This window comes from Microcaecilia unicolor, chromosome 7 (assembly GCF_901765095.1).
Source record: "Microcaecilia unicolor chromosome 7, aMicUni1.1, whole genome shotgun sequence".
NCBI classification, from domain to species: Eukaryota; Metazoa; Chordata; class Amphibia; order Gymnophiona; family Siphonopidae; genus Microcaecilia; species Microcaecilia unicolor.
Window position 1 is genome coordinate 187,942,897 of NC_044037.1, and position 12,607 is coordinate 187,955,503.

The 12,607-nt window shown below is 41.9% G+C and overlaps 1 protein-coding gene across 1 annotated transcript in view; it reads right to left on the reverse strand.

Moving 5' to 3' along the window:
- Positions 1-6,468: 6,468 nt before the first annotated feature.
- The window catches only part of VWC2L (von Willebrand factor C domain containing 2 like), a 394,136-nt gene continuing 387,997 nt past the window's right edge, over positions 6,469-12,607 (reverse strand). Inside the window, exon 3 of the mRNA XM_030210046.1 lies at positions 6,469-6,617. Coding sequence (XP_030065906.1) covers positions 6,469-6,617 — 149 coding nt within the window. The remainder of the gene's footprint in view (positions 6,618-12,607) is intronic.

Consider the following 12,607-nt stretch of genomic DNA (forward strand, 5'->3'; position numbering starts at 1 on the left):
CTGTAAAAATGTACTGATGGTTCTTTGAGTTTCTGTGTCTGTCAGGACATATTATTTTGCTATAACTGCAGGTACTCTTTGCTGTCCTCAAGAAGCCTCTGTCCTAGGTGATCACCTAATCTTGCCTAATGGCTAAGCCGGCCTTAGATGTTAACAGCAAGTGAAACCACTTTTAAATGGCGAATATTACCTTCAGCCAATTCTTTAATATCTTCTAAATCAAATATGTGCAAATAAGGGTCAACACACAAGCTGTAGGTGAATCCTTTTTATTGGACTAATTCAATACTTTTGTGACTACCTTTTGAGAGCAATCCTGCCTTCATTAGGTCAGTGAGAAAACAGCACAGTTACACTGGGCTTTAATAGTATAGGGACAGGTAGGCCTTAGGTTGTCCCCATAGGTTGTAACAACTGAATGGATGCCACAACATACTTTTTAGATTGTAACAGTACATTGATGATATCTTTATAATTTGGTGTGAGGGTGAATATCTTCATGATTTGGTGTGATGGTGAAGAGCATTACAACATAGGAACTGCCATACTGGGGTCCAACAGTGGCCAATCCAGGTCACAAGTATCTGGCAGGATCCTAAAAAGTTGCAAGATTCCATTTTAGTTACCTCCAGGGATAAGCAGTGGCTTTCCTCAAATAATGGTTTCTAGGCTTTTCTTTCAGGAATTTGTCCAAATGTTTTTTAAACTCTGCTAAGCTACCTGCTTTTACCATACTCTCTGGCAATCAGTTTCACAACTTTACTATATATTGAGTGAAAAAAATTCTCTGATTTAGTTTAACTATACTGCATAAGTAATTTCACTGAATGTTGCCTAGTCTTGAAACTTTTTGAAAAAGTATACAGTCAATATCTGTTCTTCTCCACTCAGGGTTTTATAGACCTCTATCATATCTCCCCTCAACTGTTTCTTCTCTGAACTGAAAAGCTCCAACCTCACTCGCTGTTCCTGATATGAAGAGAATCTTAACATTCCATTCCCAATCAGACTCAAAAGAGATGCTCTATGGATATAGGTTTTTAGATATTACCATCTCAACAATGAACACTTAAAAACATTTGTACACAGAAGAGCAACTAAGAGACATGGCTACCTTCACAGCTCTAGTTTCCATCCTTTGCATACAAAGAAAATACCATTATATATCATTGGTTTTTTCTGACCCAAAGAACAGAGATAAACACCTTAAAGTCCTAACTGAATCTTAAACAAAAGATCTGGCACAATGGAAGAGGTTAGACTCAGCAAAATACAACCTGGAGCTAGAACCATTAATACTAGTGGAAAATTACGGATAGAAGTATTTCCTGCTTCCTTAGTTCAAGTGTTTTGGCAACCACCCCCACCGTGACACAAAACAAATAAGGAATAAGTTTCAAACAGAACCCAAAGGGAAGAGAATGGTGCGCAATCATGTTTGATACTCAGTGCATTTTTTCTAGCAAGACGGTTGGGAGGCGGGGCTAGTGCTGGGCAGACTTATACGGTCAGTGCCAGGGCTGGTGGTTGGGAGGCAGGGATAGTGCTGGGTAGACTTATACGGTCTGTGCCAGAGCCGGTGGTGGGAGGCGGGGCTGGTGGTTGGGAGGCGGGGATAGTACTGGGCGGACTTACGGTCTGTGCCCTGAAAAAGACAGGTACAAATCAAGGTAAGGTATACACAAAAAACTAGCACATATGAGTTTATCTTGTTGGGCAGACTGGATGGACCGTGCAGGTCTTTTTCTGCCGTCATCTACTATGTTACTATGTTACTCAAATGCCAGGCCACCCTTCAGGGGTGGGGTGATCACTTACCCACCCCACAATAGCCAAGCCCCCTGGTCACAGAATATATGGCAAGGCAGAATTGGTGTATTGAGCCTGAGCTCTTTCATTATAATTTGGGGACCATGGGTCAATTTTAGCAGACAATGGAAAAGGTGCCGGTACTCAGTACCCCCAAGTACCCCTTCAAAAAAACCCTGATGATACTTTGATGCAAGTTATGCCAACACATAACAGAGAATCCTGCAGCCATTTATATGGGAATGATATCCAACATAAAAGAGTTTATATCCATTCTTGCCTTGAATTTAGTATGCATGATCCACTGCAAACAATGCTCAGTAGGATGATAAAGAGATGAAACAAACCAAAAATTAAGGACAACAGTAAATCTTCACAGATATAAAATAACACATTACAGAGAAAAACAGAGTGACAGCTCAATAGGTGAACATTTCTCAAAAGATAATCATTACTTTAATGACCTTCACTCAGGGTACTTAAAGGGAAGGTCAGAACTACAGAACAGTACAAAACATTTGAAAGTAAGATTTTAAAAAATCTGATACAAATGTAAAAAGACCTAATGGGGGGTAGTTTTATAAATTCCTTTCTACTTGTAGAGATTGTTTAACATGCAGAAAAGGACTTTAATAAAATTGCATGATTGCATTCTCTTACTCTGTGTATTCGCGTTCCTGGAGCTGTAGGTTGGGCAAAGTGGAAACAGAGTTCCTATGTACATGCATAGTTTATAAAATTACATGGGTACATGTACAGAGTACATGCCCAAATTCACATCTTTTTTGGACTTGGGATTGGAAGCCTATTTTATAAAGGCACATAGGCGCATATGTTGCCATTATAAACTACGCTGGTGTAACCACAATAGATCCGATTCACTATTAAATCAGTTATACAACCAAACACACTGTGAATCTCAAGTGCACACTTGCAAACCACTACGTCTATGTGCATGTACGTTATTTATAGTGATGAGAGGAAAAAACCTCATACTACTGTGGCTTGACTCGGTTATTTCAACTGGAAAAAACAGCAAACAGCTATAAGCCCACAGTGAAAAAGTAATCATTGGCACAAAAACCTATCATTAAGCTTCTTCAGTGATACAATAAATCAATCAAACCCACTTATCTGTACTGTGCTCTGCCCCTCCGTTAATGTTCTCTCACAGAGTGAGGTCCCGACGGACCCGTTCCGCTTAGGCTTTTTCAAATGCAAGAAGAAGAAGTCCCAGCAAAACAGACTATAGTGGGCAGGTGCATAAATACTGAATCCTCCTGTACCCTGAGAGCTACAGTCCCATGGCATACGAAGCCTGCAAGCAGGCCTGCAAAATGGCGCATCGAAAATTTTAAAGATACGCTTCCAAAAGGAAATGCCCAACGCGGAACAGTGCATCATGACGTCACGAAACTCCGAGTGCCATCAAAATCAAAACAAAAAAATCAAAACCAAAACCAAGATGAGGAAAACTCCAAACCAAGGCAGACAATCCAGTCAAAAAGTTCAGTCAAAAAAGTTTACTGCCCTGCATAGCCTCCCCCCCCCCCAAAAAAAAGATCCTGAAAACCAGTCCACAAGTTTTAACCTCTGGAGTACCAGATAGTCATGAAAAGAAAGAAGTCCAATGGATTAAAGAATTTAACCCCTTAGGCTCCAGGGTATCCAATCTGAAAATCCAACATTGCTCACACTGTAATAAAGCCTTGCTGTGGTCACCCCCACGCTTGTTAGGGGGGACACAGTTGATAATCTAACCCTTGAAAGTGTCAAAGGAGTGGCCATATTCTTTACAGTGGGCTACCAGCGGTGCTCCAAACTTGTTATTAGATACACATGATTTGTGTTCACTCAATTGCACAGAGAATTTCCACTGGGTTTTCTCCACATACCACTTCAAATAAGGACATTGCAATACATAAACCATACAGTATACTCAGACATGCAGGTTGTGCTGAATTGCAACTTGTACATTCTCCCATCTTTGGGATTGATGAATTCAGTGCATTCGATGGACATGTCGCAATATCGACAGGAACCACACTTTGAATGACCTCCAGTCTCAAGCACATTGTGCTCCACCAAGTCGGCTGGACTGATAATCTCCTTCAGATTGTGGTCTCACGAAAAGGTTATACACAGTCGATGGTGTTGGAACAGCTTGTGTGATTGTATGATGTCCCAGTTCTTATGAATGATCCTCGCCACCTCTTCCCCTCCCGTCGTATAACATACCACGAATGTTTCACAAAGGTCCCCTTGAGTGGGTTGGCACTCACTGTTTAGCAAAAGGTCCCGGTTGTTAAACCTTGCTCTAGTGTATGAGCGCCTCAAGAGCTGTGCTGGGTATCCCCGAGTGGCTAATGATTCCAGCAGATCACCAGCTTGGATTTTATAGTCATTAATTTCACTACAGCTCCTTCGATGTCTCAAAAACTGTGCTTTGTTTTGATTTTGATGGTGCTCGGAGTTTAATGACGTCACAACGTTAGGACGTCATGACGCACTGTTCCGCGTTGGGCGTTTACTTTTGGAAGGGTAGCTTTCAAATTTTCAATGCACCATTTTGCAGGCCTACTTGCTGGCTTCATATGCCATGGGACTGCAGCTCTCAGGGTACAGGAGGATTCAGTATTTATGCACCTGCCCACTATAGTCTGTTTTGCTGGGACTTCTTCTTGCATTTATCATGCGTTTTTGTTGCTGTTCCAGGTCAGACAGTGAGGACTCTCAAAAAAGCCTAAGCGAAACGGGTCCGTCGGGACCTCACTCTGTGAGAGAACATTAACGGAGCAGCAGAGCACAGTACAGATAAGTGGTTTTGATTGATTTATTGTATCACTGAAGAAGCTTAATGAGAAGTTTTTGTGCCAATGATTACTTTTTCACTGTGGGCTTATAGCTGTTTGCTGTTTTTTTCCAGTTGAAATAACCGAGTCAAGCCACAGTAGTATGAGGTTTTTCCTCTCATCACTATAAATAACGTATATGCGCATAGACGCAGTGGTTTGCAAATGTGTACATAAGATTCACAGTGTGTTTGGCCATTATAAACTAGACTTAACATAGGTGCCATTTTGGACTTCTCATATAGGTGTCCTGTGATAAAGTTGTGCCCAATAAAAGCATTGGCTTTCTCACCCATTATCAGGCATAGACCATTGGAACTGCAGAGTTCTACTGTCATTGTCTCCCTTTCCTGAACAATATTAGCATATGAAGACAACCTAAAGCCCACCTGATCCTGCATAATTTAAATCCAGTAAGCCCAATGTTCAAAACAATTTCACCAGGCAGGAAAGGCTCCTGCCTGATTAAATTATGCTGAGTAGTTCAGTAGGAATATTTAGCAGCACAATGCCACTGAATATTCCTCTGACTGCCATGGCATTGTCTGGGCAAAGCCAGGGGTTATGGGAGCATTGGTAATATTCAGTGCCACTTAAACAGCTAACTATGTAGGTACTGCACTGAATAACTTCCAGGTACTGCCATTGACCTGGATACTCAATGCCGGTGCCCAGATATGGCTCAGTACTGAATATGCTGATCTAAATTAGCTGACAGCAGTCAGTATTGACTGGAGCACAACTCTCTGACCTGACTAGCTATCAAAAGTTAGTCACAGATATATTGACAGCCCAATACAAAGGTATCACTTACGATCAGAGCTTGACTTCTGGGAGATCATCCTGCAATGCTGTTCTGCTAATTCTTTGCAGACTCTAGAGCAGATGCAGTGTTTCACTCCAGCCCCTGGCCTCCCCTCCCAGTCAGAGGGAAGGGGGTGAGCCTGGAGCAGAATAAAGAACACTCTACTCCCTAATCCAGCCCCTCTTCTCTTGTGGCTCCTACCCCTGGCTTGCCTGCACCCCCCTCCCCCCAGTCCCACAGTTCTACTTCATTTTTGTCTACTAATTGAGCTCTGCTTATAATTTGTTGGTTGATCCCTGTTTCTATGTGAACCAACATGGGAGCCCCAATACTTTGCTCTAAATCAGATGAAAAGATCAGGCAATTAAATATTACTCTTGTTGGCTTTTAAGTGCTGAAAACATATGCATTTTCCATTTTCTCTGTTTTTCTGATAATGTAGATGGGTCTGATCTATCTGAGAGTGTCTCACACAGGGGATGAAACTAACCCAATTCACTAATGGGTTCGATTTTGGATTACAGTAAGCATTGTTGTTCTGAGGATGATATTTTAATGAGGAAGTCACTGTATGTTACTGAAAAATGTGCAGTAATGTATTTATGCTAAACAGTCACAACAGTAAAATAAAAAAAAATGTGTTGCACATAATAGCAAAACAGCTGAGAGTTTCATTGGCAGATTAGAGACATCACCAGTGAAGGAACTTGTGCAGCAATATTCCCTTTCAGGGTTTTTCCATAGTCAAGCATTAATACTTACAAAAGCAGATTAGGTCTATGAGTATATTATACTGCAAGTGCCTAACTATACAGAGTGTCCTTTTTGTATAGTCTGAGAAAGCAGATTCTCTTTTTGTAAATTTTCCTTTTTTTTTGTAAGGTTCAACCTGATAGTTTTGCTGGTGACTCCTGTTGCAGGAGTTTAAAATGTGTGCATTATAGAAGAAGCCTTTGTACATGATCCCTTTCAGACATGCTTCTTCTGGCCCGGGATGCTGCATTACAAAGCCTGCTTGCCTTGGCATTCCCGTTTGGAGCATTGTGCGGGCTTCCACCAGTCTCCATTATGGCAGTGGCAGATGTTACACTCGTCTACTTTCACCTCAATGCCAGCTGGAATGATGGTAGTGCCTGCAAAGCAGTTTGGACCTGGAATACACACACACAAAAAAAAACCACAATAAAGCTTGCTAAGCTGAGAAAAAGATTGACTGAACAAGCAATAAGGCACAGCAGGTGTTAGGATGCCAATGGGTAAGCCTACCATCTGGGGCTCGGTGATGTACAAGACAAAATGGACACCTTATTCCCAGAGGAATGAAATTATCATGCTCCAAAAACTCAGCCCCTGGCATGATTTAATAAACACAACTGCCACTGTAATATTCTGCATTCTAACTGTGTTTTCTCTTTCCTTGGCATGTTTGGTAGCAAATCACTTGTAAGAATAATGTAAACATTTGAGGTAATTGGAATACTCAGATAAACTAAATCAAACAGCAGAATTCCAGAGACAGACAAATTATTGATGTAATGGTGCACTTGATTGCAGAGATTCCTAATGCATTTCTGTTGCCTGCAGTTAAGCAGCAACCAGGAAGATTATGCAACTACAGAAACAAAGAAACAGAATATAATAGTAGATAAGAACCACAAGCTCTCTCTCGTCTGCTCAGTTCATTTTCTAGTGTATGGTATAGAATGCAGTTCTCAAGCACTCCCTTCTCTTTTTCAGAACAGATTCTTTACATTTATCTCATGCTTTATTGATTGATGCTACTGTTGTGGCATTAACCACTTTCCAGGGAAGGCAAGAAATGCTATCCAAGATTACACCTGAATCTATCCTCTTGGAGACCGATATGTTGGCTTGTTGTTCTAGAAATACTTTTCTGCTGAAAAGGTCCTATGCATTATTTATACCTTTCGGTTATTTTAATGTCTTTGTCATATCCTCCTGTGTCTCTTCTCCAGGGCAGAATTAACCTTATGAAGGTCCTAGGCAAACAAGCACATCGGGCCTCCTATGGTAATATAAATACAATTTAATTCTCCATTACCCATCTACCTAGCTTAATCACATCAACCCCCTCATCCTCCTCACATCATCACTGCATGTTCCCTCACCTGCAGGCAGGAGTCAGTGAGCAGCACTTCTTGCCTCCCTCTGCTACACTAGGAGTCACATGAGACTAGTAGATCTAGCAAAACTATGGTGGTCTTGCAGGTGCAGACAAAAGTCAGCAACAGAGGAAACAGTAGGTATGAAGCTCTGCTCACTAACCTCACCTGATAGCTAGAAAAAGCACAGAAGGTGGGCACAAAGACTTCTGTGACTGGAAGCAGCTATGGCTCATCTCCCCTCTTCTCTGGCACAAATGAGCATATCGGATGGAAACCACTGAATTAGCACATCAGACAGATCCCTCCTAAGTGTTTGAGCTCATATAATACTCCATACTGCAAAGATACAGGATAGTAATAAAATATTCAGGTGTTTATAGCTTGTGTAATTTCCTTACAAAGTGTTCCCAATACTATGCTTGATAATTAGTTTAAATGAGAGTAAAGAGCACTACTATGAGAAAACTTAGAGCTCTTGAACCAAAATCTTCTTTAATGCATTAATCAAACAAGGAAAAATAACTTACAGTTCATATGTGCTGGACAAGAGTTTTTGTCTTGTAAACTAGGAGTCTGTTCTCAACCAGCTCTCTCCATGCATGAGAGGCTGGGTGGTTTCAGCAACAAGCTGAGTAATAATGCTGCTTATACTTTTACACTGGTGAAATCTTAATGGAAACCAGGATCAAAAGTGCCAAACAGGAGAAGCCTCTACGGTGGATCCACACAGAACAAGAAGAGTAAAGGCTGACCAGAGATTAAACCAACTTGGGAGATGGTGCTGAGAAAATGCTTTATTGGTTATGCAAGAGACCCAACAAGGTCCATGTTTCGATGCACCAAGGCATCTGCCTCAGTTGTAATGCTGACCCCCCTCCTCACTGATTTTTGTAATGCCAAGCGTCCTTCACCGAGTGGTTCAAGTATCTGCAGAGCCCGGCAATGCAAGGGGAGACAAGGAGTTTGATCCAGTACCAAGGAAGGAGAGGAAAAAATCCTAAGCCTGAGAAAATCTGGGGGAGAGACTGAGGAGGGTTGCAAAAGAGAATCTTCCTTCACATTTTAAAAGCAAAAACACAGCTAATTTATTTGGGCAACAACAATAACCGGTGTAAAAGAAAACCCAGGGCCAGGAAATTTAATGTCAACCCAAAATGCAAAGTTTTACTTTGAAGAAAGTCAGGAGAGTAGGGTAGGCTGGCTCGTCCAAAGAAAACCAAGGGAGACGTTTGCTCAAAGATGGGGTCTTTATTGAAAGTCATAAAACAACTCAAACGACTCAACACAGCTGATGTTTCGGCGCCTAAGCGCCTGCCTCAGAAGCTTTATAGTATAGGTTATACAATGGTGATTCCAAGGTCAAATTCTACCAAAACAGATAAAGTTGTTCACAGTATAAAGTGAACACATGCAACATCTGAAAGCAGAGGCCGAAACAGCAGCTGTGTCAAGTCATTTGAGTTGTTTTATGACTTTCAATAAAGACCCCATCTTTGAGCAAGCATCTCCCTTGGTTTTCTTTGGACGGGCCAGCCCTACTCTCTGGAGTTTCTATGAAGACGCTCGTAGGGACTGAGTGTTCCTCCATTTTTGAGTGGTTGTTTTAAGTTTTACTTCGAGCCACAAATGTCCCAAGTGCCCTCAAGAAAAAAACCCAAAAGCTAACTCACACACGTTGCAATTTACACTGCAGATTAAAACCATGATAAGATACAATAATTCAATAGATAGATGGCACACAACAGTATAAGGCACAATCATTGGAGCCGACTCTGTGGGTGCTGTGGGTGCTTGAGGCCCCCCCCCCCCCCCCAATATTGGAAAAATTCATTGTATGTGTCCAGGGAGGGAATATTTCCATTGGACTTAGCACCCCCAATAATTTTGAAAAGTTGGCTCCTATGGGCACAATAATTATAAGCTCAGTTTAATTGCCCCTTGAAAATGCCAAATAGTGATTGCAAAAATAAATTAGCATTGACTTAAATAAAAATGCCTGACATATATTCTGAAAATAAAACAATTCACTCAGATTGTACATGTTTTCAGAAACTATCTTGATGGCCTCTCTAGAATTAAAATTTTTTTATATATATGACATGACATAAATGCTTATAGTCTGTGAAACCTGGACAGCTTGATGCGGATTACTGACAAAGGGGTATGTTTACTAAGGTGCGTTAGCATTTTTAACGCTCCTGTAAATTTAAGGCGCATTAAACGCTAACACACCTATACATTTCTATGGGCGCATTAGCATTTAATGCACGTACACCATTTACGCACTTTAAAAATGCTAACACGCCCATAGCGATGCTTAGTAAACCTAGCCCAAAGAGAACTGGGAACAACCTAGAGAATAATACATCATAGCACAATTTAGGAAAACTAAACTGGAAACTTAATCCAAATGTTTTTGAAAGAGCCAAGTTTTCAGGTGTTTGTGAAAACACAAATATATCTATAGTTCTTTCGGGATGGTAATTCCAAAAACTAGCAGACAAGTACAAGAAAAATGATTTAAAGGTAATCCGGTAACAAACTCCTTTGGAAGAGGGAAAATACAATACAAAAGAATGTCGGAATTTTGACAAAATTCTGTAGTAGGACGTGGGACAAGAAACCACATATAGTAGGGAGATTTATCGTGCAATTAAAATTTTTAACCGCATGTTGAGCACGATTATAATTTGTAATCTTTGCCCACCCTATAATTATTTCTAGTTCTCCTGCTTGTTTGCTGAATACAGTTCCAGCTGCTGATATACAGTAGAAAGGCAGGATAAGGGATCAGTACTGTTAACTAAAATGAAAGCTTCCTAGAGACATAGAGGGGCTTAATCGAAAGAGACGTCTAAGATTTGTTGAGGACGTCCTTGCAAAACGTCCCGATGGAGGGGCGGGGAAACCCGTATTATCGAAACAAGATGGACATCCACCTTTCGTTTCGATAATAGGGTCAGGGACGTCCAAATCTTGAAATTTAGGTCATCCCTAGAGATGGTCATCCCTAGACTTGGTTGTTTCTGATTTTGGGCGATAATGGAAACCAAGGACGTCTATCTCACAAACGATCAAATGCAAGCCCTTTGGTCGTGGTAGGACCCAGCATTTGTAGTTCACTGTCCCCCTGACATGCTAGGACACCAACCGGGCACCCTAGGGGGCACTGCAGTTGACTTCAGAAATTGCTCCCAGGTACATAGCTCCCTTACTTTGTGTGCTGAGCCCCCCAAACCCCCCCCCCCCCCGAAAAAAAATAACCACCACCCAAAACTGTACACCACTACCATATCCTTTACAGGTGAAGGGAGGCACCTAGATGTGGGTACAGTGGGTTTCTGGTGGGTTTTGGAGGGCTCGCTGTTTCCTCCACAAACATAACAGATAGGGGGGATGGGCCTGGGTCTGCCTGTCGCAAGTGCACTGCTCCCACTAAAACTGCTCCAGGGACCTGCATACTGCTGTCACGGACCTGAGTATGACATCTGAGGTTGACAGAGGCTGGCAAAAAATATTTTGAAAGATATTTTTTGAGGGTGGGAGGGGGTTAGTGACCACTTGGTGAGTAAGGGGAGGTCATCCCCGATTCTCTCAGGTGGTCATCTGGTCATTTTGAACACCTTTTGTGCCTTGGTCATAAGAAAAACACGACCAGGTAAAGTTGTCCAAGTGCTCGTCAGGGATGTCCTTTTTTTCCATTATGGGTTGAGGACGTCCATGTGTTAGGCACGCCCAAGTCCTGCCTTCACTACGCCTCTGACATGCCCCCCTTGAACTTTGGCCATCCCTGCGTCAGAAAGCAGTTGGGGACGTCCAAAATCAGCTTTCGATTTTACCGATTTGGACGACCATTTGAGAAGGACATCCATCTTCCGATTTGTGTCGAAAGATGGGCATCCTTCTCTTTTGAAAATGAGCCCGATAGTGGTGGAAATTCTGTAAGTGAGCTCCTCCTTTTGGGCATGCTGATGCAGCATGGGGAGCACTCATTCTGTAAGAGCATTTGGGTACCCATGCATAAGTCAGCATAGGCATGCCCAAAATTTACATGTTTTCAGTTACATCAGAATTACCCTTTATGTGTCAGACTATGTTGTGTGTGTGTGTGTGTATGTGCGTGTGAGTGAGAGAGAGAGAGAGAGAGAGACTTTTTTGAGTTCCCAATTCAATTTGGCCCTGCTCTGCGTCAAATTCTTTATCCTGGGAGAGCTGTGTCTCAAAATGGGTTCATTTTGCACATACTATAAGAGTAATGGACCTTACTGCTAAGCCAGAGTAGGTCAAGAATGATCTCAGTCTCTCAGATATACTGCTGGCACCTACCATAGTACTTGCATCATGCCAAAGAGAGCTTCCTTCTGGAATTCACAGTGCGCTGTTTTCTAGCGAAAATGTGCCGGTACTCAGTACCCCCAAGTACCCCCTCAAAAAAAGCCCTGGGAATTCATAAGACATAACATGTACAGGCAATCTATCAAGGTATGCTTGAAAATTCATTTTAATCAAACTGGTGGCACCTAATATAGAGGTCGTTTTACTAAGGTGCGCTAATGATTAGCACCCACTAAATGATAAGATGCCCATTATATTCCTATGGGAATCTTATTCTATTGTTCTTTCCCACAAACCCGTATAACCCCTCTCTTGCTGATTCTCGATTGGCTAACTAATCACAAGTTAGTATTAAGCAAAGATGAAACCTTAACCTGTTGGTTTACAGGTGGTCTCTCTACTCCATCTGCTCTGTTAACATTCGTTGGGTCTTCCTTCCAACCAGTCGATCCATTCAGATATTTGGGAGTCATTCTTGATTTGCACCTGTTCTTTGCCCCCCCCCCCCCCCCAGATTCTGTAGAACAGGTTTCTATGTATTTCGCCAACTTCAAGCAATCCGTCACTATTTCAGCTCATATCTTTCACTCACTGATCCTGGCTCTGTTTACTGCAAGATTAGACCATTGTAGCATAATCAATTTAGGTTGCACTCAGGCCTCCATCAGGAAACTTCAGAC